Source organism: Xiphias gladius, chromosome 17, assembly GCF_016859285.1.
Source record: "Xiphias gladius isolate SHS-SW01 ecotype Sanya breed wild chromosome 17, ASM1685928v1, whole genome shotgun sequence".
In the NCBI taxonomy this organism is placed as follows: Eukaryota; Metazoa; Chordata; class Actinopteri; order Istiophoriformes; family Xiphiidae; genus Xiphias; species Xiphias gladius.
This window is the reverse complement of record NC_053416.1, coordinates 22,038,725-22,062,258: the sequence shown is the minus strand read 5'-3', so window position 1 is coordinate 22,062,258 and position 23,534 is coordinate 22,038,725. Positions and strand designations below refer to the sequence as shown.

The 23,534-nt window shown below is 41.8% G+C and overlaps 1 protein-coding gene across 1 annotated transcript in view; it reads left to right on the top strand.

Moving 5' to 3' along the window:
- LOC120802559 (peripheral-type benzodiazepine receptor-associated protein 1-like) overlaps window positions 1–13,553 on the top strand; it is a 61,434-nt gene extending 47,881 nt beyond the window's left edge. Inside the window, exons 20-32 of the mRNA XM_040150490.1 lie at window positions 1,033–1,184; window positions 1,358–1,834; window positions 1,941–2,327; window positions 3,314–3,469; window positions 5,381–5,480; window positions 7,406–7,545; window positions 7,842–8,010; window positions 8,941–9,009; window positions 9,715–9,762; window positions 10,581–10,696; window positions 10,799–10,870; window positions 11,629–11,998; window positions 12,317–13,553. Coding sequence (XP_040006424.1) covers window positions 1,033–1,184; window positions 1,358–1,834; window positions 1,941–2,327; window positions 3,314–3,469; window positions 5,381–5,480; window positions 7,406–7,545; window positions 7,842–8,010; window positions 8,941–9,009; window positions 9,715–9,762; window positions 10,581–10,696; window positions 10,799–10,870; window positions 11,629–11,998; window positions 12,317–12,735 — 2,675 coding nt within the window. The 3' untranslated portion in view covers window positions 12,736–13,553. The remainder of the gene's footprint in view (window positions 1–1,032; window positions 1,185–1,357; window positions 1,835–1,940; window positions 2,328–3,313; window positions 3,470–5,380; window positions 5,481–7,405; window positions 7,546–7,841; window positions 8,011–8,940; window positions 9,010–9,714; window positions 9,763–10,580; window positions 10,697–10,798; window positions 10,871–11,628; window positions 11,999–12,316) is intronic.
- The last annotated feature ends 9,981 nt before the right edge of the window (window positions 13,554–23,534 follow it).

The window sequence follows — 23,534 nt, the reverse complement described above, 5'->3', positions numbered from 1 at the left end:
TCGTGTTAGTGACCAACATTTTATAGGCAGCAGTTCTACTAGTATGTAACACGTGTATGTGTAGGGACTGTTGAGGCAGTTACATCCATGAATAATGTCAGGGACTTGTCTGGTAGGCGACCCCTCCCATGAATTATAGCAGCACACTTCTCAGAGCTACATGTTAACTTTATGTGTTGTATCTTGCAGTGCAAATTAAGATGTCTTATATTCAGTAGTAGTGATTCTCTACTTCCTACACAAGGTCATCAATTTATTCATGAGAGCTGCTTTTGTGAGCTGCTATGAATCACGTTTCCTTTATTAAACAACCAAAGCACCTTGGCAGAATGCATTGCTTGTAAAGGGAAGGAAAATAGCTGACTTGATTTGTCATGTCGGATGCCATCCTGTACTATGACCTACTGGTCAAGTATTCCTTATGATAACATGAATTAGAGATAAGTAGGGCTCTATTATTATGGCTACTGGTTTTAGTTGGTTTAGTTGGTTTGAAATTTTTCTGCCCTGCCCACAAAGCACTGCGCAAAAGTACCGCACTGTACTGGGGAGAATCAAAGAATCAGAATTCCATGTAAACAAGGAAGCTCAATGTGAGGTTTTGGTATTATGGTGTGAGCTGTGTCACTGATGTGTTGTTGATTTTTTTAAATCCTGAACATCATTTGATGTCAATTTCTGCTATATCTTATTTTTCATGAACGAACCATAGGCCTGTAAAATGCATATTTATGATCAGTGTCATATTAGATATAAGTTGTATTTCTCTAAATGATAATTCAAATTTGCTTAAGTTTCATGCCCACACTCTGGGAACCCAGGTATATGGTTTCTAAATTTCTTACTGTTCCTGTAGAGTATTAGATGGCATCTTTCTTGGTAGAATCATCTGCCCTTTGTGATGGTTATTTCTTACCCCAAGCACTGTATTGTCATTATGAGCTACTCACTTGATCCTATATTAATATAAATTCATGCTTCTCCATCTTTTGCTTGCCACTGGCTGCGGCGTGATGCTTTTAATCCCTGCAGGTCCCCCTGATGCTCCTCTGGATGTACAGCTGGAGCACGGCCCCTCTCCAGGGATTGCCCTCATCAGCTGGCTGCCAGTCACTATAGATGCTGCCGGGACCTCCAACGGAGTCCGTGTCACTGGATACACTATATATGCTGACAAGAAAAAGGTAAGAACTTCCAAAGTTTTTTGTTTAGAATTTGTTTCAACCAACCACTGTGCTGCTGTTAGAATTCAAGATATATCTGTCCGTCTCTGACTTTTTGTAAGCTGATGATGAGTTTTATATTTTCAATGTGACATGGGAATTCTACATATTTACTTGTCGTTCTCCTATTCAAGGTGTTGGAGGTGTCTTCCCCAACAGCTGGTAGTGCCCTGCTGGGCCCCTCTCAGATCCAGTCCCTGCAGGCAGCTCAGGAGCTCACTGTCCGCACCATGTCCGCCCATGTGGAGTCCTGTGACTCTTTGCCAGTCAATGTGCCCTCCAAGCTGGCTGCCATCATGGCAGGCCCAGCTATCACCGCCCCAGTTGTGCCACCTCCCCTACCCTGCACCCCAACAGATCCCACTAACCTGCCCTCACCGCCGTCCTACATGAACTCTGCTGCCAAATTCTCCATGCTGCCCAGCACTTTGCCATCAGACACACACAGCACTGGCCTCACAGTGGAGGCTGCAGCCAACCCTCATCCTCTCCCCTCAGAGGATTTTCTCTCATCTGCCTCATATGTGAAGGCATGGGCCAACCCCTCATCTGCTGATGCCTTGGCTGTGTGTGAGGCCACATTACCAGTAGCTCCCACCGTCACTCCAGTGGTAATCCTCACTCTGCCTTCGTCCTATATATAACTACAACTTGTTTATTTTTCTAGAATAATAAATTTGATTAAATAGTACTGCATTGACTCTTTCTTATCTTCAGGTTAATGTGACCTCCCCCACCACCACAGCACCTCAACCATCTCCAGTAGCAGCACCAGCACCTGCACAAGCACCCCTAATGGCAGCAGCGGCAGTGTTGGAGCAGCGCAGAGACACCAACAGTCCTGGAACGATACGTCCTTTCCCATCCATCACAGAGTTTATCGAGGACCCCAGTGCCAAGCTCGGGACCCCTGAGCGCATCCCTACCCCCCCCAAAGCCCCGATCACAGACCTTCTTAACCCTCAGGACACAAATCTCCACCGACCCCCCAGCACTTCACCGTTGGAGTCAGAGGTAGAGGAAGAGCAAGAAAATACACGTCTGGTGTCCATTGAAGAGTTCTTGAGACAGGACCAAGAGCCAGCGTACTGCAGGAGGCAGCAGGTCAGCCCTGACACTCACTTATTCTTTGAAATAGTTGAATCTTCACTACAAAAAAAAATGTAGTATATACTGCAGGTATAGCTGAGTCTGATCACGGCTGAGAGCTGATCTGAAAGGGGGAAGATTGTTTGTTTGAGGTCTTCAGAGGCGGCGTCTAATTCACCTGTAAACAGCAGTGCAATTAATTTAATAAGCTTAATACTGCAAAGGTGCAGGTTATAATGTACATCAAATAGATGTAGTCTACATATAAAGTCGCTGATGTCTTCTGGAGCCTTGAAAACTTATGGTTATGTTCAACTATTTCAGCAGCTGTTGACCTGATGGGATGTCGTAATGTCCATCAGTTTTCATTGGTTTGTCAAAGCTATCAGATTTGAAGAAAGAGAGTATTAAAGCCGTACTCCACTGATTTAGCCAGTTACATCACATGGGGCAATTTTTCAGATTTCATACAGCTCTGTCTGCAGCCTCAAAAGGCCTTATACAGCTTACTTAAATTGGTGGACTTCCCCTTTAATTCTACTTTTTTAGTTGATAAGTATTTTTTGCTTGGCCTGTCACTTTATTCTGATAAATTAATGGAGACAATGCATGATGCAAAGTTTTTAGCATGTGCAACATGATATTTTGCTGACATATTATGAAAGCCTAAATCATGGAAAGTTAATACATTGGCATCATATTTCCATCAAGGGGGCTCCTCCTAGTGCTGTTTCTCAAGAGCTGATACATGGGGCCAAGGCCAGAAAAGTGACAAATCATGTATCTCTAATGATTTCTGCAGTACAACTTTGAATTTTTTTTATTTCAAGTGTACATTGGAATCAGCAACATGTCAACATGTCAGTATTGAATCCGAAAATGTATTGTTACACTCAATAAACAATGGCAATGACAAGTAATAATTTAAAACTTAAGATAAATTCACAAAATAAATTCATATTGGATTGTTTGTTTCAAAGTGTTTACATATCTTTTCACAGAGTTGTGGCAGAGGGCTTGTGGAGCCTCCCAATGACTACCATGTAGACAACAGTCGATCAGACCTGTCTGACATCCTGGAGGAGGAGGAGGAGGACCTCTATTCTGACCACATTGGAGAAGCACAGGCCAGGGGATACACAGTAGGAGCTAACAGGGTAAAGGAACAAGTGCGCTATATGTTCTGCTTTTTGAATGAAATATGCTTCTTTTAGTTTGTCTTGTATATTTAAGTTCTTACTTTGTGGCCTTTTTTCTGCTGTCATATTGCTGATACTGTTTAATCGTGATTTTTTTTCTTCTTTCTTTTCTCTTTCCTTTGCACGGCTGGGTTGTTATTGTTTTGTTTGCACTTCCTTTATTTTTACTGAACAAAATGATATTCCATCCCACCTTCACCAACCCACTCTTGCTTGCTTTGACCTGTGGCCCTTATAGTCAGGCAAGTTGGAGCCTCCAGACAGTGATGAGGAGGTTCTTGAGAGGATCCTTAAGTTGCCCCCTCAGGTCTACCACAGCAAGCAGTTGTTCAGCATTCCTGAGGTGACAGAGGAGGAAGACAGTGGTCAAGAAGAGCCTTTAACCCGTCACTGTCAGCCTCGGCCCGGGCCCAGCCACCTTCACCCCAGAGACTCAAAACGCCTCAATCATGTCCCCCAGCATCACCAACATCACCAACATCACCTCAACCCCAACCCACACCCACACGTTTCCCCTCACCATCATCACTTCAACAGGGATCCCAGATTCCTAACCAAAGAGCCTTCACCCAGACATGGACCCTTGCAGGTCAAGCCTAAGATGCAGCACAGGGTGCACTACGCGGACACAGTGGACACCATCAGTTATCCTGAAGAAGAAGACATGAGTTTATATGAGGGTCCCACCATCAAGCGGGTCTCAGCCCGCTGTCCTCCCCAGCCGACCCCCAACAGCAGAGAGAGAGTACTGCTCAGAGGGCTAGGGGACCGCCTTAGGAGGGAGGCCATGCTGAGGAGTCAAATGGCTGTCGCCACGGCAGCCAACCCCAGCCATGGCCCTACCCCGCCAAGACCCTACCCGGTCAGCAAAACAGTACGGACTCTGAGGTCACCTGTGGGTCCTGGAGTTGAGATCGATGTGGAGTACGGCACAGATGATAACGAGGAGCCATTGGAGTACAGTCCTGGGGAGGTGGTAGTGGAGCAGATGAGCTCTGAGTGGTGGGTGGAGGGGGCTCAGATGGAGCACTGCAGGCCTCCTCACCGCCGAGGGCTGAAGGCTGATCCGCTGGTAAACTTTGCTGCAGGCCAGCTGCAATGGGTGTGTTGTCCCAGCCCGTTCCTCTCCCCTGTAGCAGTGTGGATCTAACCTTTAGTGGAGATCACTTAACTCCACCGCTCAGTAGACAACAACTTACTTTTCCGCCATCATCTCTGCAGTGGACAGAGGGAGGTCAGGTAGCCTTGTTTTAAAAAAAGCACGCTAGAGTATATTATTCAGAAATGGCATATTGGTTGCCATTACTGAATAATATCATGTGACCAGATAGTAGCTGCCAAACATTTAAACCACTTCATCATTACCATCTGGCTTCAGACTTCTAATCTCTGTAATTCAGCTACGGCCAAAGCATAACTGAATCTGTTGTCCCTCTGTCTGACTGCACTAATTCCTTTTGCTGTCACATCCTCCTACACCTTGGAAACCACTCGGCTTGTGTCTTAAACTAGTCAGTACTGCCTTGTCCTACATTAGCTTACAGTGATTGTGCTTTAACTTGTCAGTGTCTGCTGAGACTACCACAATGCAAAAAGGAACATGTTTATGTTGAAAGAGTAGAATGTTGGAAACCCTGGGGTTTTTTTTTATTTGATGAGGTTTCGATCTCTGTTGCAATAAGAAAGAACTCAGTGGATTATCATTTCATGAAGCATAGATTATGAAATATTATTTGGAAAAATGAAGATCTACAGTTACTGTTCATTTTTTCTGAACCCCTGAGGTGTCCTCTCCTCCCCAGTAGTCATCGTGTTTCTGTGTTAGACATTTTTCTTATTGTCTTGTTTATTGTTCTGTATGTTGAACAGGAGCCCACCCGAATCCCTCCATCAGAGGCAAGTCCATCATGGGGACCCCAGCCTGATCTCTCTTCTAAGCCAGTGTGCTTGCAGGCCAGGGAACTCAAAGGTCAAATACTTCCTCTTTTGTCTTCCTGTTTCCTCTGTCTCTTGTTTGTTTCCCTCTCTTAAGTCAAATATGCAGTGGAAATGTATGATGCGATGCTGACACACCTGTGCTTTCTGTTGGCAGGCCTGCTCCTCTCTCACATGATGGTAGTCAGATTAGCACACTGTGTAGGAAGGGGGGGAGGTCAGAGAAGGAGGTGCTGTCGCGGCAGTGGAGAAGTGGGAGAGAGCCTGCTAAGCTGAGAACCGGCTTAACCCAAAGTGGCTTGTCATGACAGGAGGAAGTGACAGCCATTAAAATAGTAACCTTGATTAGGAAGCAAAGAAACAGACTGAATTGTGGACATACAAACCCCTCTCATTCTCTTCCTCCTGCCACATCTTCCCTCATTTACCTCCTCTCTACTCATTTGTGTTGATGACACAAACTCATTTAATAAACCTTTGTGGCCTATGTGTGGGTGCACAGTTGTCTACACAAACAAGTGCAACAAGTGTACACGTGCGGACAGATAGAGGAAGGGAGCAAGGAGAAGTTTTGTCCTATCTACTTGAAAATCAGTGAGGATGTGAAAGTGTACAAGTTTTTTGCCCTTCACTCTTGCCACAGATGGGTTGATTCTCTATAATGAGATAGAGAACACGTTTCTTCAGTGCAGCTTAAAGTCTCACTGCAGCTCTTAGAATTTGTCCTGCAGTCAAACAAGCTACAGTTGCAATGTCTTTTAGTCATACTGGTGTCATGCCTCATGTCTGCTCTCCTGTAGACAGTGCTACACGCCAATTTAAAGACTGCTTTGCATGATCTACCATGGAACGTATTAAAATCACCTTTGATTATATTAGTTGTTTTTTTTCATGTTAGCTTGTAGCTCAGATTTAGATTAGAGAGTGGGTCAAACGCTGTTTCCGCTGTTGCAGATCATGAACGAGTGCACGTTTGTCAAATGGCTCGAACAGCTTAGGATCAGTGGTTTAGCTTGATTACCTCTTTTAAGGACATGCCTGTGCTGGGTAAACACTGTTCATAGCAGCACCACAGTTGGTGGGTGGTGGGGGAGGGGCAAGCTGGCTATAGTTTTTGCAGAACTCATTGCAAGCCATGCCTGGCTTCTTTGCACAAGATCTGTTGTATTGAAATAATTGAAATATTAGCAATATTGAATTGCATTTAAATCATATAAAAACGAAGTTTACAAAGTACATAACAAAGCACAGGAACAACCAGCTAGTAGTGAAAATGAATTGCATGAAAACAAAAGTTTATGTAAAATAATGAATGAATTAAAGCTGCAACTGGTGATCAGTAATTATTTTCTCGATTAAGCAATTAATTGTTTTGTCCATTAAATGTCAGAGAGTTGTTGAAAAATGTCTGTTATAATTTCCAACAGTCCAGTGTAACATCTCTAAATGTCTTGTTTTGTCCGACCAGCGGTCCAAAATGCAAAGATATTCAGTTTACTATCACGTAAAGCACAGAAATGCATCAAATCCTCACGTTTGAGAAGCGGAAATGCAAATGTTTCGCATTTCTATTCAAAAAAATGACTAAAAGGATTATTTGATTTTCAAAGTAGTTGCTGATTAATTTGCTGTCAGTTAATTAATCGACTAATCATTGCAGCTCTAAAAAGATTTAAAACACATTAATACTTTATTTTTTTTAAGAATCAAGCCAAACCTTTTATATACATACTTTTAAGTGACTTCTTAAGTCACTTCGTAAAAGTATGTATATAAGAACATAATCTGTGCTCTCAACATTGCACTTCTCTAATAAAAAGTAAAGATGTGTTTGAATACTCAGATCTAAGTCAGCTGAACACTGTAGGCATCTTTTAATTATCTCAATCCTGTGTTTGTGTGTGTGTGTGTGTGTGTGTGTGTGTGTGTGTGTGTCTGTGTCTGTGTCTGTGTCTGCAGGTGGTGTTGATTCAATAAAGATGAAAGACAGTGACATACGCATCTTTGTGGCCCTCTTCCCTTATTATCCCGCCACCATGTCACCCAATCCTGATGCTGCTGAGGAGGAGCTGCCCTTCAGTGAAGGACAGATCATCAAAGTATGTCCTTCACTTCTCACACACTACGGGAGTAACACTGACCATCATGCTGGTTTTCCATTCATGGCAAACTTGATAAGCTCACATTAACAGAAAAACTACAGCATGCACATGGTTAAATATGCATATTGCAGAGAGACATTAAATGTATGTAAAGGGCATCTCATGGGTCATTTTTAAACATTTCTGTAACTTTAACCAATGTTCAGTAGTAACAGGAATGTTAGAGTGGTGCCTAAAAGAGGCTTTACCTCGTTCTATTTTTTATCGATGCATTTTTACACTCCTCTCCTCAGGTTTACGGAGATAAAGACGCAGACGGGTTCTACCAAGGGGAATCCGGTGGTCGTCTGGGCTACGTGCCGTGTAACATGGTGTCTGAGATCCAGGTGGAGGATGAGGAGACCCGGCAGCAGCTACTGCAGCAGGGCTTCTTGTCCACAGCGGCCTCCATGGAGAAGATAGGTATGTGACACTGTCACCACCAAGATGTGCCTGTCGGCAGATTTCGGACAGTTATACTGACTAATTATGTTGTTCCACTTGAAAATGAGTACATTTGGAAATTCTTTACCATACTGTAGGTGCAAATTTTTAATGTTTTACTCATAATGTCATCACTGTTCATGTTTAAGTGGGAAGTGAAAATAGCAGCAGAAGTGTAGCAGAAACTATTGTGAATTATGGATTTAAAAGACTCATTGTTTTTCAGATTGTCCAGCCTTGAATAGATATCTTCTTGAGACACTTTGGCATATTTTTGCCTACAGTCCTTAAAAGAAAAATTAAAGCCTTTTTCCAGACGAGAGGACGTGAAGTAAAACCTGCCCCTTGTCTTTAACCATTTGACCCAGCAGGACGCATAAAAAGAAAGGTCTCACATCAGACTTGATTTCAGTTTAACTAATTAAAATGGAGCCAAAAAATGTTCCCCATGGCATTGTTTTGTATGTTTTTATGGTTTCTTATTCACTTTGTTGCTATTAAGAAAATCATAACCATCTACATATTCTCAGTCACTGACTGCGATTTCATGCAGGCAACTAAAGAATAAGCTTAAGTCAAAGTGTTTGCCTGTGGTGAGTGGTAGTGAGTCACTCAGTAAAATCAAACAGACACTTTGCTTCATTTTCCTGCTTTCTACCCAGAGAGCAGAGAGAGTATTTGCAGATGGTTTAACCTTTTCACTTCCACTTTTTTCACTGCTGTGTCTGCTGCTCGCTGGTTGTCATTTTTAAATTGCTCTTCACTTAGCTTTTCATTGTCTACTTTGTCTGGTCTGCTTCTCTCAAAAATTGCACCTCTGTGTTTCTTTTTGGTTTCTTTCTATTTACGTTTTGTTTTGTTATTTTCTTTGTTTTTTGTTTTGGTTTTCCTTTCTGAAACCCCATAAAGGCACTCGCACACACGCACAGCTTCCACGTCGTCCTGTTCCACCGCCGAAACCGAGACGATCCAAGAAAGGTGTGTCTCTCTGCAGATTGCGGCTTTCCAACTCCCTCCTTTCTTCTCCTCTCTGGTTTTCTGGTTTGCTTGTCTTTCACTTTAGCTTTTTACTCTTTCAGTTGCTGCTTCTCACTCAGCGATTTACGGAGGGGGGCTTATTACGTCAGCTGATGTAGTAATGAAATCAGAGTCTCAGCATCATGGCCAAATATTACCAATATGAAAAGGTTTCCTCTACGGTAGTTTCATATTCTGTAATTTAAGCCTAGTGTTACACATTCTATCTTATTGTTAATGAGTTACTCAGGATAACTTCATCTTTCCTCAGCAACATTTTATGATTTTGATTGTGTCAATAACACCTGTGCAACAGCTTCACAACTGTTAAGATGCACATACATGAGTATTGAGTCACTCTGGTCAGCTTTCATTGGATATTCATGTAATACACTGCAGAGATAGCAGCGGCTTGTGGCAGTATGCCGCTTATGAAATGATAAGTCATTTTGCCAGTATTCTGCTCCTCTGTCCCAAACGCGTTACATGAAAATCACTTGTTGAAGCATCCATCCCCTCTTATCACCATCTGTGACTTTTCGTACTCCACTGCGATGCCTGACACATACACTGTAACTTCAGACTTTGGCTTTTGAGGTCTAATTTGCATCTCCTATCGTTCTGCAATTGTGCTTATGCTCTTGTCCCTCACCTCATCTCTTCCAGTGGAGTCTGCAGCACTCTGGGAGGAGAGCATAGACTCCTCCAGCCAAGGTTTGTAGTTAGCCCTTTGACCCTCTCCCTCTCAGTTTGCACCTGCATGATCAAACGACGGTTTCAATATCCACTGCAGGCCAGCATGTGTTTACTTGATATTTTATGTATATAAGTGCCATTTTGTGACCTCTTTTTTTAATGGTTCTAGCCGCTGATAACATCAAGACTCACCTTCATCCATATCCATTAGGGACTGTTTGATTATTTTGGGGTATACTGAGGAATTTGGACCTTTGCAAGGATCTTCAATAAAGGAAAGAATATTAAAAATGCAGCTTCATTGGGATGCACGTGATCAAAATAAGGGAAAACCAATAGAATGGTATTTCTGAGAGTAGCATAAAGTCAAGTGATGTCTTAAGTTCTTAACCTCCTCGTTAACTCCCCGTTATCAATGTCAAGCAGTCCCTTCTCCTAACTCCTCTTTTCATTTCACAGTTCAAGTGGCATCATTTAGTCATCAAATCATTTCATTTCTCCTCATTTTCACTAACAATGTTGGGTATACTCTTCATCCCATGACAAATCTTTGCGCTGACCGATGTTTAAAAACAGCAGCTCAGCTCAAGCTGCCACAACTTTTTTGAGAGAAATAAAAGAACCAACTCTCTGCTAACCTCCTCTTGTCTTTACTTTTGTGTGTTTGACTGCAGTGGTGAGACTTTTCCTCAGCTTAGCATGACGCTGAGAGAGTCGGACATGCTGACACGAGGAGCTGCATGCTGATGAGCTGATTGGGATTGCAGTGATGTCCCACTCCTCTAATTATCAGGATGTCAGACTGATTTGTTTGCCCTTCTCTGTTTGACGGACAGATCCCAGCCAGACTGCTGCTGCGGCATCTGCGGGAAACCCGGCACCGGGAGCTCGCAGGATGGTCGCCATCTTTGATTATGACCCACGAGAGAGCTCCCCCAACACCGACATAGAGGTCAGGCTCGTACATGCATGATGTTCTTATTCAAGAGAACATACTATATGTGTAGTAGTAGTTTTATTCAATATCTGCCCTGTTTGTTATGGCTCTGTTCAGGCTGAGCTGACCTTCAGTGCAGGAGACATCATACATGTGTTTGGTGACATGGACGAAGATGGCTTCTTCTACGTAAGTGTTAACATGCCTCGTGAATTTGAAGTGATCTGTTTTTTAATCTTTTAATAGTTGTAGTGAGTCTTTTGTACTTCAGTTCCTAAAAAGTCCAATTCATCTTGTATTTATTCTGAAATCATTGTTAAAACTGCTGAGAAAATGAAATGCATAAATTCCTGTGTGCAAGAGCAGTCTTTCCAGAAAACAAATCAACACAAGATTAGATCAGACTTTAATGATTCCTACATTACAGCATACAGATGTAGAACTATATGAATGAAATAAATATAAACAAAATTAAAAAATTAAGTAAATTAGAGCGATGGCATCAAAAATTCTGTAAAAGATTGTGTAAACCTTTGAATAAATCTAGCATTGCCAATCCTTGATGTATGTACTATTTATGACATAAGTATAGGCATATAGTTATTAGTATGAATAATACATGCAATTTACATCATAATATATTAAAGAATAGAATGTTATATATAATCATAATATATATATATATATATATAATATTATAATAATATTATAATAATATATATATATATAGAGAGAGAGAGAGATTATATTTATTACAGAATATAATATAAAGATACAATCAGAACAATAAAGTAGCACTATAGTATTCTAAAGTAATGTGTGTGCAGGATGTGCTATGAAAGGTATCAGAAACTGAATACGAATTGAATTTCAGTTGTCTGTATCAAATACAGAGTATGGCTCTAGTTGAATTATAGACTTGTCTTTGTATTCGATTTATCTTCCAGGGAGACTTGAATGGACACAGAGGCTTAGTGCCCTCTAACTTCCTGCAGGCCTTACCAGCGGATGCTCCAGCAGAACTTCTCTCTGCTCAGCCTGCACCAGAACCCAAGAAAGAATTACAGGTAGCTCTGCATTTCTGTCTCCTGTCCTGCACTCTTTACACATACTTTGGTCATGTTCCCAAATCACTGACATCAAAAAGAAACTTTTTTTACTTTATTTTTCATCACTTGCACGTATTTCCAGATAGGACATTCTGTCATTTTCTGTTCTGTTTCTTTAATCCTGTCCTGTCGCATTTCTTCTGCCCCACTGTCTCCTGCATGGCCTTGTGCAGAAACAGAAACGAACTGTTCACTTTGAGACTTGACCGTAAGTGTTTTCAGATAGCACTACAGCTTCTCAGTGATCCACACTAGAGTCCCCTGTTCTCTCCCTGTTTATGTCCATTTCCTTCCACCTTTAACTGTAGTTCGTCACTGCTGATCCTACACGTACGTCTGGATTTAGTTTATTGAAACACAGGTACAAAAGTTGTGAGAGCCTCTTTCTTTATGTGTGTCCTATCCTAGTGGTTCCCTTTTGTATGATCATTTTAAACATAAGTAAGCTTTAGATATTGTTGAATAAAAATTGAGAGTGCAATATATTTGGCATGCTCATACTTAAATTTGCATTTTCCTCCTGAAGGGTACCGGGACGTCTTCTACAGAGCCACAGGATCCTGGACGCTCAATAACGGAAGAATCTTTGCATGCCCAAACAGAGCCTTCTTTCCCAGACCCAAAGGAGCACACAGACCTACCACCCGAACCGGCACCCACTGCGAGCCCCATGTCAGACCTGGAGTCTGCTCCAGGTCCAGCTGTTACTCCAGCTGCGGTGGAGGCCTGCTGCTCCCTCCCAGCCCCCCTTCCAGCAGACATCCCAATACAGACAGACTGCTCTGCACAAGTCAAGAAGAAGAAAGGCTTTTTCTCCAAAGGCAAGAAGCTGTTCAAAAAGCTGGGATCCAGCAAGAAAGAATGAGAGTCAGGACACCTGACTCAGGATACTCGCGTCACATTGAAAGCACTTTTTCTATCTTCACTGTTAGTCTCAGTCGGTAGTTGGTGCGGTTAGTGGCTGTCAGATCTAATAACCGATGATTTAAGCATTAGTAATTATACATTTGCCTTAGAGCACAGCTAGACCCAGCTGTTATACATAGAGAACTGTCAAACATCAACATACAGCTTACAGCATCGCAAGAGCATGTAGAGGTGCATGTTGACGTTTGCAAACACAAAGTTATCGTCTAGATACTTCCTAATTATCTAAGCATTTGCAGATTTTCCACTCATTAGTGGCTTTAATGCTTGATATAAAACAATGGATCAGATTTATTTAGAAGAGTCTGACACAAAATGATGTTGAACAACAGCTCCATGCTTCAGCCCAACGCAGACACAGCTAATTAAATATCAGCTTTAATGCTCATGTACTGGTGCCACTTTATTTATTTGAAGAAAACGAATAGAAGCTGCAGTCTATGTATCTCTTCTGTGTGACTATAAAGAATGCACTATCCATCCTGAATGGATGTATTTTAAATATGTCTGCTAGTCCCTCGCACGTGTTTCTCGTCTTGAAGAGTATTTATACAGTACTTTGTACAGAACATGTTATTTATTTGTAGCAGACTCTTGCCCTAGTCATCACCACATTGCATGAAGTGACGTCAGGGCAGGAGGTTAGTTGTACAAAGACGATCCACTTTGATATGTGTAGTTTAGACCTAATTTATTTGGGGTCATGACTGTTTGTTAAGTGGAACATGCTTTTAAATGTAAAGAATGTGGGAGAGTTGCCCTTCTTCGGCATGTGTGTGTGTGTGTGTGTGTGTGTGTGTGTGGGGTGGGGCTGTGTGGCTCTTTGTGTGTGTGTGTGTGTGTGTGTGTGTGTGTGTGTGTGTGTGTGTGTGTGTGTGTGTGTGTGTGTGTGTGTGTGTGTGTGTGTGTGTGTGTGTGTGTGTGTGTGTGTGTGTGTGTGTGTGTGTGTGTGTGTGGGTCGGTGGGTGGGGGGGTCGATGAAGTGGCTAAGTCCCCTGGTGAGACTGAAAACAGATGCCTTTCTCAGACATTTACACAGGAACTCATGATGTTTGTGACCACAGTCACAACTGGCCTAAATTTTGCTTACTACATATTTTCTTTGTATGTGTGTGTGTTTGTGTATGAGAGAGAGAGAGAGAGAGAGAGAGGCCTGCAGTCTTTGCAAAATGATATAGTATCAGGTGATAAGTAAGCTGCTCTGTTAGTTTAAAGGGTTGCTACTAATGATTATTATAAAATCATTATCAATTATTTGCTCTTTCAGTCTATAAAACATCAAAAACAGTGAAAAATGGTCAACACGGTTTCCTACAGCCCAATGTGAAGGTATCAGATGTCTCGTTTTGTCTGACCAACACTTGAAAACCTAAAGATATTCAGTTCACTATAATGTAAGACAAGGGAAATCAGCAGACTCTCACATTTGAGAGCCTGAACTCCATCAAACATTTGACAGTTTTGCTTAAACAATTAATTAGTTATCTAAATAGTTTGCAAATAATTCTCTCTCGATTGACTAATCCAGGGGTTTTCAAAGTCTGGCACTGTGGGCTACCAGAGACAACTGCGCCCCACTAACACCCCCACCGTGCCCCGAGTTTGAAAGTTGTTTTTTTGTCTGTGTCCAGAGGGCAAATATCTGTACGTGAATGGACGGAGGAGAGAGTGTTCCACAGATATAAGAGCCACGTTGATAGGACATGCTGAGCCTTAACACTGTCAAAACAATCATGAAAAAAACCATAGTGAACAACATAAAAAAACGTTCATATTAATGGATTTTGTCTGTTTGGTGGATAATCATGCTCTAAGTTTCAGAGCCACAGCTGCCATAATTAGATGGAAGTGGGCCCCTACCAGACAAAAATAAAAGCCCCTGTCCCTCCACCCTCGTCTGTTAGTTACCTGTGTGCAACAACTTGAGCCTCGTTTTATTTGTCGACATTTACAACTCTCCCACACGCCCTCGGCAGGCACCCTCCCAGCCCTTTGAAAACCTCTGGACTAACTGATGAATTGACTGATCGTTGCAGCTCTAGCAAATTTGCGCTCCAAAATCAAATTGCTGAAAAGAGTCTAGTGGGACTGAATATCCAGATTCGGGTGAAGCAGCGTCCTCAGACCACAGCATGATGCTAGTTAGCAGTTAGCAGCCTGATGCTAAACATACAGCCTGTCAGCCTGTGGGATTCCTTATGGTTTGAAGGCAGTAACGTACTTCTGCATACAACACCAACTAACACCAACAGCACTTGCTAGAACTGCACTTAAACCAAACAGTTTTCAGTCATGGCACTGGTGGTTTGTGGCACGACTAGACTGCGCTAGACTCGGCAGTAGGTGGTTTGCGTATTTGTTTCTTTTGCCTCAATGTTAGGAGTATAATGAAGTTCAACTTGTAGTGTGTGGATATTGGGTTTAGACAGGCTCAGCAGTGTTATAATATCTTTGTCAGCCCATGCAGCAGCGTAGTGGTGATTCTGTTTTTTTGTGTCCACACATTAGCATCATGACATTGTAGAGTGATTGGTCAAAGCTAAATAATACTACTTTAGCAATATAGCATATTGTGCACTGCAGTACTAGAACAAGAATAGAACCACGCCGTATCTTCTAATGCTTTGTGAAAGCTTTGATGTGAATGTGTGGAGCAGGCCTTAGTGTTCACATGCAGTGATTGTTCACTCGGCCTGATTGGATCTTTTGTCGGTGCGGCACAGGGCTCTTGGGTAACTTCTCAGGTTTTTACTTGTAGTTTCTTATTATTGCTGAGCCATCTGTTGACTCTGACTGTCGAAAACTGCAGATTATGCCAAAATCTTAGGTGCTTTGCCTGTTACCATAGCTGAGAGAGACCAAGCATCCAGCGGCACAGGGAGAAGTCGGGGGGTCGGAGCGGGGAGGTTTGTTTCGAAGATCAGACCCAATTTCGCGACAGAGTCACGCTTGATGACACAAGTTGGAGGCTGTTTTTTCTTTAATGTCATGAATGTTTTAATTGATTGTCAGTGTTACATAAAGGGAGCACGATGATGCCAAGAATAAATCGGGAGGGCAGTTTGACAAAGACACTTTAGATGTGACGTAGCCCAGATAGAGGTGCGACTGAGGCTGTACTGTATGTTGTTGTTTTTTTTCTTTTTTCTGTTTTTCTTGTTATGTTTTAAAGGGGGAGAGGATGCTCAAAAGTCGCCGAAATGTACAGCGAATATATGTATTGATCTTGTATTTGACGGCCTTTAATGCACAAGTATTCCTCTACCTGCTGTGTATTGAGTAGGCGGCTCCACTGTTGACTGAATAGGACCTAGACCCATGTAGGTAGTGTTTTAGCTCAGCTGATCATATTTAGCCTTACAAGAAGACCTTGTTTAGTCTTAATACGTTGTTTACAGGATGTTTATTGACTGCATGCATACCAATGTTATACCCATGTTCGGCCTTATTTATGTTACTGCCGTATTTCTGTTTTTCTAGGCTGACGTGTCTACAATATTTGAGTTGTAGATTGTCAATGCAGTGGAAGAAGAAGCTGTGGGAGCTTTCTGTATATAATGAACAGTGTTGGGACTTGTGGTATATTTTCATACAGTGCATGCAGTGCGGAAAACCTTTTTTTTTTTTTTTTTTGTCTTTCCTGACCTGCATTCATTGTTTAAAACCAGTGGAAGATTGACCTTTTATATATTACTGTTTTTATTATCCTTTTGGAAGCTCATCTGTAAATATTTTTGTTAATATTGTTTTTTCAGTTGTTTTTTTTTTTTTCTTTTTTCTTTTTTTTTTTGCATGTCCGAGCAGTCTCGATAGAAGGACGTTAAGCTAAAGATGTAGCACACAGAGGATTTGTTGACTTGAAATTGTGATGGTTTCTTTCAATATGGATCTTTTTACAGGAATAAAGTATGTATATTTTCACAGAAAACACCGAGTCTGAAACAAGATCCGTTCTCATTTTCGTCTTTATTGCATATCATGAAGATTACACATCACATGTACATGATTATCTCTTTTTCTCAGGACAGTTGAAACAGATAGATTATAAAATGGAGGAAAGAGTTGCAGGCTTTGCTCTGCGCCACACACCGCCCATGTGAAGTGACTGGGGCAACACTCTGGGTAACGTGTGGCCTTGCGAGACAAAGCAGCTTCCTCTTTTCTGATTTCCTGCGTGGGCGCCATGCCGGGTCTCTCCTCTCCCTGAAGCCAACAGTACACTCATCCATAAAGTAGGAAACACTACACTGTGGCAAGGAGTTTAGTAGTGCTTTCTACTTTATGGATGACTGCACTGTACATCCATCGCTCATCTTCCGTCTTCTCTCTTCTTCTGCACCTGCGCTCGCCTCTGCAGCTGCACACACATACCACCAACCCCCCGCCCAGACACACACTTGTACACCAAACTGCAACCACTAGGCCCAGTGCACACCCAGCGCTCAAACAGCCCTCGCTTTTCTCAAACCAGAAAATGCTCACTTCCTGATTTGCCTTGAAACATTTTTGCATGCATTGTGTTCCAAAGAACTCATTCAAAGTCAAGTGAGGCCTGTTAATATTTTTGTGCTAGACAAAAATCGGTCTGAAATTGTCCCTCGGTGCAGTTTTTGAGGCAAAAGTCAGAACTTAACCGCCCGAGGAAACGCTATCTGGAGGGAAGCCATTTTGGCAAGCATGAGTAAGCTTTTCTGTCTGAGCAATAACTTGGTACATTCAAAAGTCATGTAAAATAAGCCCAAGAATAACTGCAGATGTTTGTTAGCAGTTCAGAATTAAATTTAAGCAAATGCAAAGATCCAGTAGATACATTTAACACTTAAATAATAATAATATTAAAATGCAAAACTTTAAGTTTTCAGTTTTAAGTACAATGTTTTTTCATCCAAATTCCAAATGAACTGCTGAATAGAGGTAAGTTGACTAGACGTTTGATCAAAAATGTGTGGCGTTAATGAAATAAGCTTGAACACTGAATTATCTTTCATTATCTGACACATAAATTGCATTCAATCATTTTTACCATGTCGTCACAAATAATTCTAGCGTTAAATAGACAACACCCTCCATCATACTTTACCTCGACCTTCATTTTTTTTCTCTGTTTTAAGTGACGATTGTCCGGCAGCCTCACAGGTGTCTTCTGTCTGTCCAAGGAGTGGATGAAGAAGAAGAAGAAGCTGTCTCCTTTTGAACCCTCCACAACCACGTGATGTAACCACAGGAAGAGGTCTAACAGTCACAGCCGCTCTCTTTTCTCTTCTTCCGTCTCTACTCTGCTTTCTGCAGGCGCTTTTTTAAAAGCACAGACAGCAACTAAGAAGGTTTTCCCCCAGAAGACTCCACGTTATGATAATGACACCTGGGACGCAAATACCCTCGGCATTTAAGATTTTTTTTGTGTCAACTACAAACACTACAACATTCCGCACTTTCAATTGAATAAATTCATTTCTCTTGATCAATTTCAAATCAAATTCTTTTGAGGCTGAAGCTCAGTTTCTCCATGTCTGTAGCACTGTGATGCTTTGCCGCAGGCACATGATGATGTCATTTCTACTCCCGTAGACCTACTGTAGCTTCGGGCAGTTTTGTCCAGACACAGTGCAATGTGAAAGTTGAGTAATAAGCCCAGAATGAATTGGAGAGACATTACAACACACAATATGAGCTTATCTCTAGGTGAACGTGAACTACTTACAGTGTATTTTACATTTATATTTCACATGACGTCCAGCTTATTAAGAGTTCCATGACTTGTGTGTGTAATAATGCATCAATGCAGTACACATCCTGACATCATCTTCATTTTCTGCGAGCATGCCTCTTCAGAAGTCTACATGAAATAGTGCTTAGATGACGGATAGGTCAAACAAGCTTTGGTCAACTAAGTCAGGTACCTGTGTGAAGATGGTTTCACTGATAATCTCACTTTCTTTTACTAGAAATAGCAGTGTCTTCCATTCTTGTTCAACTGTTAAGTGAGGAAAACCTGAATGGTAAGTGTCGGCTCTTAATCACTGAAGTAGAGCCCACCACCCCAGGTGGTGTAAAAACGTCAGAGGTCTGTTCAGAATGAAACCCTTTCAACTGAAGTTGTAAAACACCAAAATGCATGATTAAAGGGTAGGTTCACTTTTTTAGGTTCAAAGTGTGTCCTCATTCAACACTCAGATGCTCATATGTACACTGAAAGTGTTACTGGTTGCTGTAGCTATTCCTCCTGTCCGTACTGGCCACAGAGAGATCCGCTTTCTAAAGCAGATTCAGTGTGAGTGATGGGGGACAAAATCCACAGTCCTCACTTCAGAATACGTTTTTACACATAACAAGGACTGTGGATTTTCTCCCCCCTCACTTACATTAAAGTTCCATTAAGAGGGGATCTCTGTGGCCAGTATGAAGGGGAGAAACAATCGTAGTGAATAAAAAAAACTTTCAAGGTACACGTGGGCATTTGAGTAAGGTTTTAAGATAAACTTGAAAAAATGTGAACTTATCCTTTAATGTGTAAGTCAACCACATCCTTCGGTTCAAAGATGACTTGTTTGCATGTCGACCTTTTCATCACCATGACTACATTACCTTTTTGTTGGTTTTCAAAAGTGAAAGGCCGCAGGTTTCAATTCCTCGTAAATGTAAATGTCCAACTGTAACTGTGGTTTCTCATGATGCTAACCAGGAGGGGAGTCGGGCAAGTCCCCAGACATTGGGTCAACACACCGTGAACGGTGGAATAACGCTGCACTGATCCCTTTGAGCAATTATGGAAATGCGAGTTTCACTTAAGAGAGCCCTGAAATGTCTCTGCTATATGTAGAGGACAAGCAGCAGTGGAATGTAGATAGGTACATTTACTCGAGTACTGTACTTCCTATAATTATTCGACAGCTTTAGTCACCACGTTATAAATTGATATTTTACATTTACAAAACACCGTGGGCCTACAAAATATGATGCATTTTTAAGGAGTAAACTACCCAATATTAACATCCCAGTACAATATTGAAATGCTCCTTACACGCTAATGCATTAGTAATAAAAATCCAATAATATATTACATAACAGTCTAAAACACGGGCTAATTTTTATGCATGAGTATATTTAGTTTTTATACTCTAAGCACATGTTGCTGAGAATAATGTAACAGAGTATTTTAACAGCAGCGTGATGATACCTTCACTTAAGTCAAGGAGTGCAATACTTCCTCCATCACTGATTATAAATGCCCAGCCTTTTTTCAACCCTAACTAACTAAACAGAGAACCAACTTTTCTCCGTCAATTCAATGACTAGTGCATTTTTTTTACTGCTCAGGTAGTTTTATAGTCTACTCCAGGCCACTACCAGGGTTACACAGCAGCTGGGAGCTGCCTTGTGAGCACTTCGACTGATTGCTGTGGTTTCCTCTTTTGGTAAACAACCATAACACAACGGTAATAATAACAACACTTTGTTTGGTTTATTATATAAGCTCCTGGTAAGACATAATGCTGATGTACACTCATGCAAGAAGCCTATGAACCGACACTGGTGGTAAATGCAACACCTTCCTTTAAGTCTCCCTACTTAGTATTTATGAGCAATATACACTGGTAGACACTGAAGAAATAGTTTATTAACTATAGTTAACAACAGTTTAATACTCCATTAGAGTTCAAAGTCCTGCATGCAAAATCCCACTCAAGTAAAAGTACAGAAGGTAGCTGCAAAGTGAACTCAAAGTATCAAAGTAAAAGAACTCATTTTGTCCCTGTCAGTGATATATTACAAGATACGACACAATTAGATTTTTAATCCTGATGCATTCTTGTGTAAGAGGCATTTTATCTTTGCAACTGCTCGAAGGAGAGTAGCTAGTTTTAACCACTTAGACCAGTGGTTTCCAGTTGGAAGGGTCACCAGATAAATCCGAGGGGTCATGAGATGATTCGTGGGAGGAAAAAGAGGGAAGCGCTTTTGTTTTGTTTATTTGATTTTATTAGCTTATCGTGTTTTTCTTGACATGAAATCTTACTCTGAGAAGTGAGCAGTAACTTCTGAGCAGTAAGCTGTCAGCAAAAGGTCGAAGAACGTCCTCTGAAATGCAGTGGAGTGGAAGTATAAAGTAGCAGAAAATGGAAATACTCAAAATACCTCAAAATTGCACTTAAGCACAGTACTTGAGTAAATGTACTCAGTTACCTTCCACCACTGGATTTAAGTTCCGTATGTGGGGACTCACATGGGAAGCGTGTGTGTGTGTGTGTGTGTGTGTGTGTGTGTGCGGTACACAACAAAGGCATTTGAGATGAAATGGTTATGATACAAAATTCATACAAAAAGATGACGGCAGCTGTTGTACCAGATAGATACTAGGAAAAGACATGGAGACTATGGAAGCCTGTTCTTATTGATTTATTCATTCTTTATTCGTGTAGAATACAAGTGTCACTTATGATCCTCCAATAGCATTAGAATGAAGACGTGTTGAAAAGATCCAGCATATGGTGTCCTTAAACGCCCCACATTTTTTTAGCCTTTAACCCTCCAATCTCCTGACCCCTGCCCTGCATTTTGCTTATCCCTGCCCTCGCCAGCTAACTGAGTCACCGGCCTCCACCGCAGGGAGAGTACACCAGCCCTCATCCAGCAGATGACCACCAGCATTCAGTCCTCTGTGCATGTGCCACTGAGGAAGTGATCCTAGCTCCCTGTGTGAGGAGTGCACTAAAGCTGGGGCCTTCTCAAGCCCGCACTGCCTCTCACGATAGACCTTATCTGGGCTGGCAGCCATTTCCCCTCCCTGCCTGCGCTCTCCAAGCTCCTCCTAGGCCAAGGCCGGGTGTCGACGCCTCCGAGCCGCCCAGAAGCTTAGATCCCTTCTAGGCCGGCAAGCCTCCACGGAGGCCTGAGCTGCTCTAAACTGGCTTCTGCACAGCAACAGCAGAAAGTAGATTTACTTTAAGAACTGTACTTAAGTTCAATTTTGAGGTACTTATACTTTCCTTGAGTATTTCCTTTCTATGCTTCTCTGTATTTCTACCCCACTACATCATTCATTTCGACTTAACAAAATAACATTTTACATTAATAAGTTTCTAAAACCTTTTTGGTTTGTGACCCCCCCTTACAGAAAACCTGTGTCTGGTTGGGGCCCCTTGTCCTGTTTCAGATATGCATGAATCGTTAGCAGTTCCACCAAAGAGCCATTTCCCCTCTCAACTCCTCACATGGTGCCATTTAACCCTCTGGAGTCTGGGCTCATTTTTTGTTAACTTTCTATGCGGTCATTTTTGTGTGTGCTGTGTTCAGCACCTTTTACAAAAGCCGACACAATGCATGTGGGGAGTGAGGACCCCCACACGCATTACGTCGGCTTTTTTTTTTCAGCCCAAGTCTGATTCATATTTGGGTCAATTTTACAGAGTACTAAGCTAGTATATAATAATATATCAATCCCAAGGGACATTTATTTGCAGAATGCTGTAAATCGTTTTATTTTTGAAATGTTTAGTACAGTTTGCTGATAAAACTTGTTCACTTAAGGATTTTTGAATGCAGCACCTTTACTTGTAATGCCGTATTTTTTACATTGTTGTACTGGTACTTAAGTGAGGGATCGGGGAACTTCCGCCACCATTGCAGCGTGCCAAATGTGACATACATATATCTAGATATGCCTTCACTGTAGAAGATGCCCTCCTTTTGTAAAAGGAATTACAATCCTTAAATATGACTTAAATACAAGCTGCTCTCAGTTCTGTAGCTGCTCTGTAGACTGCAAAAGAGAGGAAGTTCTGTTGGCCTTATGAAACACTCTCACATGCATCAGTTTGAGGGTGCGTGGCCTTGTGTGGGTAATGTCCATCTCCCATGTGAAATACATCCCCATAATTCCCTATCTCCACTTTATCCCCATCAGACAGAGCACATTTCAAGGCTGATTTGAAGAAACCGCCACTTACTTTTTGCTTCTTTTTTTTCCTAACAGAGGAAGCCAAGACAGTTTAAACCTTGAGTCAACACCTCAGTTTGTGATCTAATACTTTCCCTGAGCTTAAAGCCCTGACATATCCAAATAAGGGCAAAAGCCATGGTGTAGTGGCAAGCACCAATGAGGCTGTGGCAGCCAGGCCCTGTGTGTGTCCCTGTGTGTGTGAAAATGAAGGGCGTGCTCAGATGCCGGTAGAACACTTTTTGTGTAGAGGAAAGCGCATGGGCGGAGCTGAAAAAGCCTTCCTGACAACGCCTGTGGTGGTGGGAGTCTTGCAGCAGCGAGCTGCGCTCTCGGTTTTGTTTTTAGTTTGCAGCTCTCGTGAAATGACTTCAGCTTCTGCTGAAGAGAAGAGAAGATCAAGTTACTGGGAAAAAGGTCAAATAAATTCCACTTTAGTATGGAATTGTTTTATGTTACATAGCAGAAAAGGGGTAAAACTCAAAGATTTAAAGGGTGTTTGCACTCATCTATACGTGCACTCAGTCATGCATTGAACGCATATGGAGGAGCAGATATATTTCTCATTTGATTATCAACTGTCTCCGACCACTATACATTCTCTGCTGAAAGCGTCTGTGCTCCACTTGTGATGGGACAGATGAGACATATTTAACCTTCTCTGTATTTACAAGATAATTCGTCATACGGCTTGTTTTTTTACTCAGACAACATGACGACTCTCGGTTTAAGCAGTGACTGGCTGGCTCTGATTGAGCTGAGGATCGTCGTTTTTGTTCAAAATTCACTGTGAATTTCAGTGGAATCAAGTCTATATGGCAGCACATGCAATAAAATGTTTGAACACGTTTTCCTGTTCAGATTCATAGGGGTGAAGGTA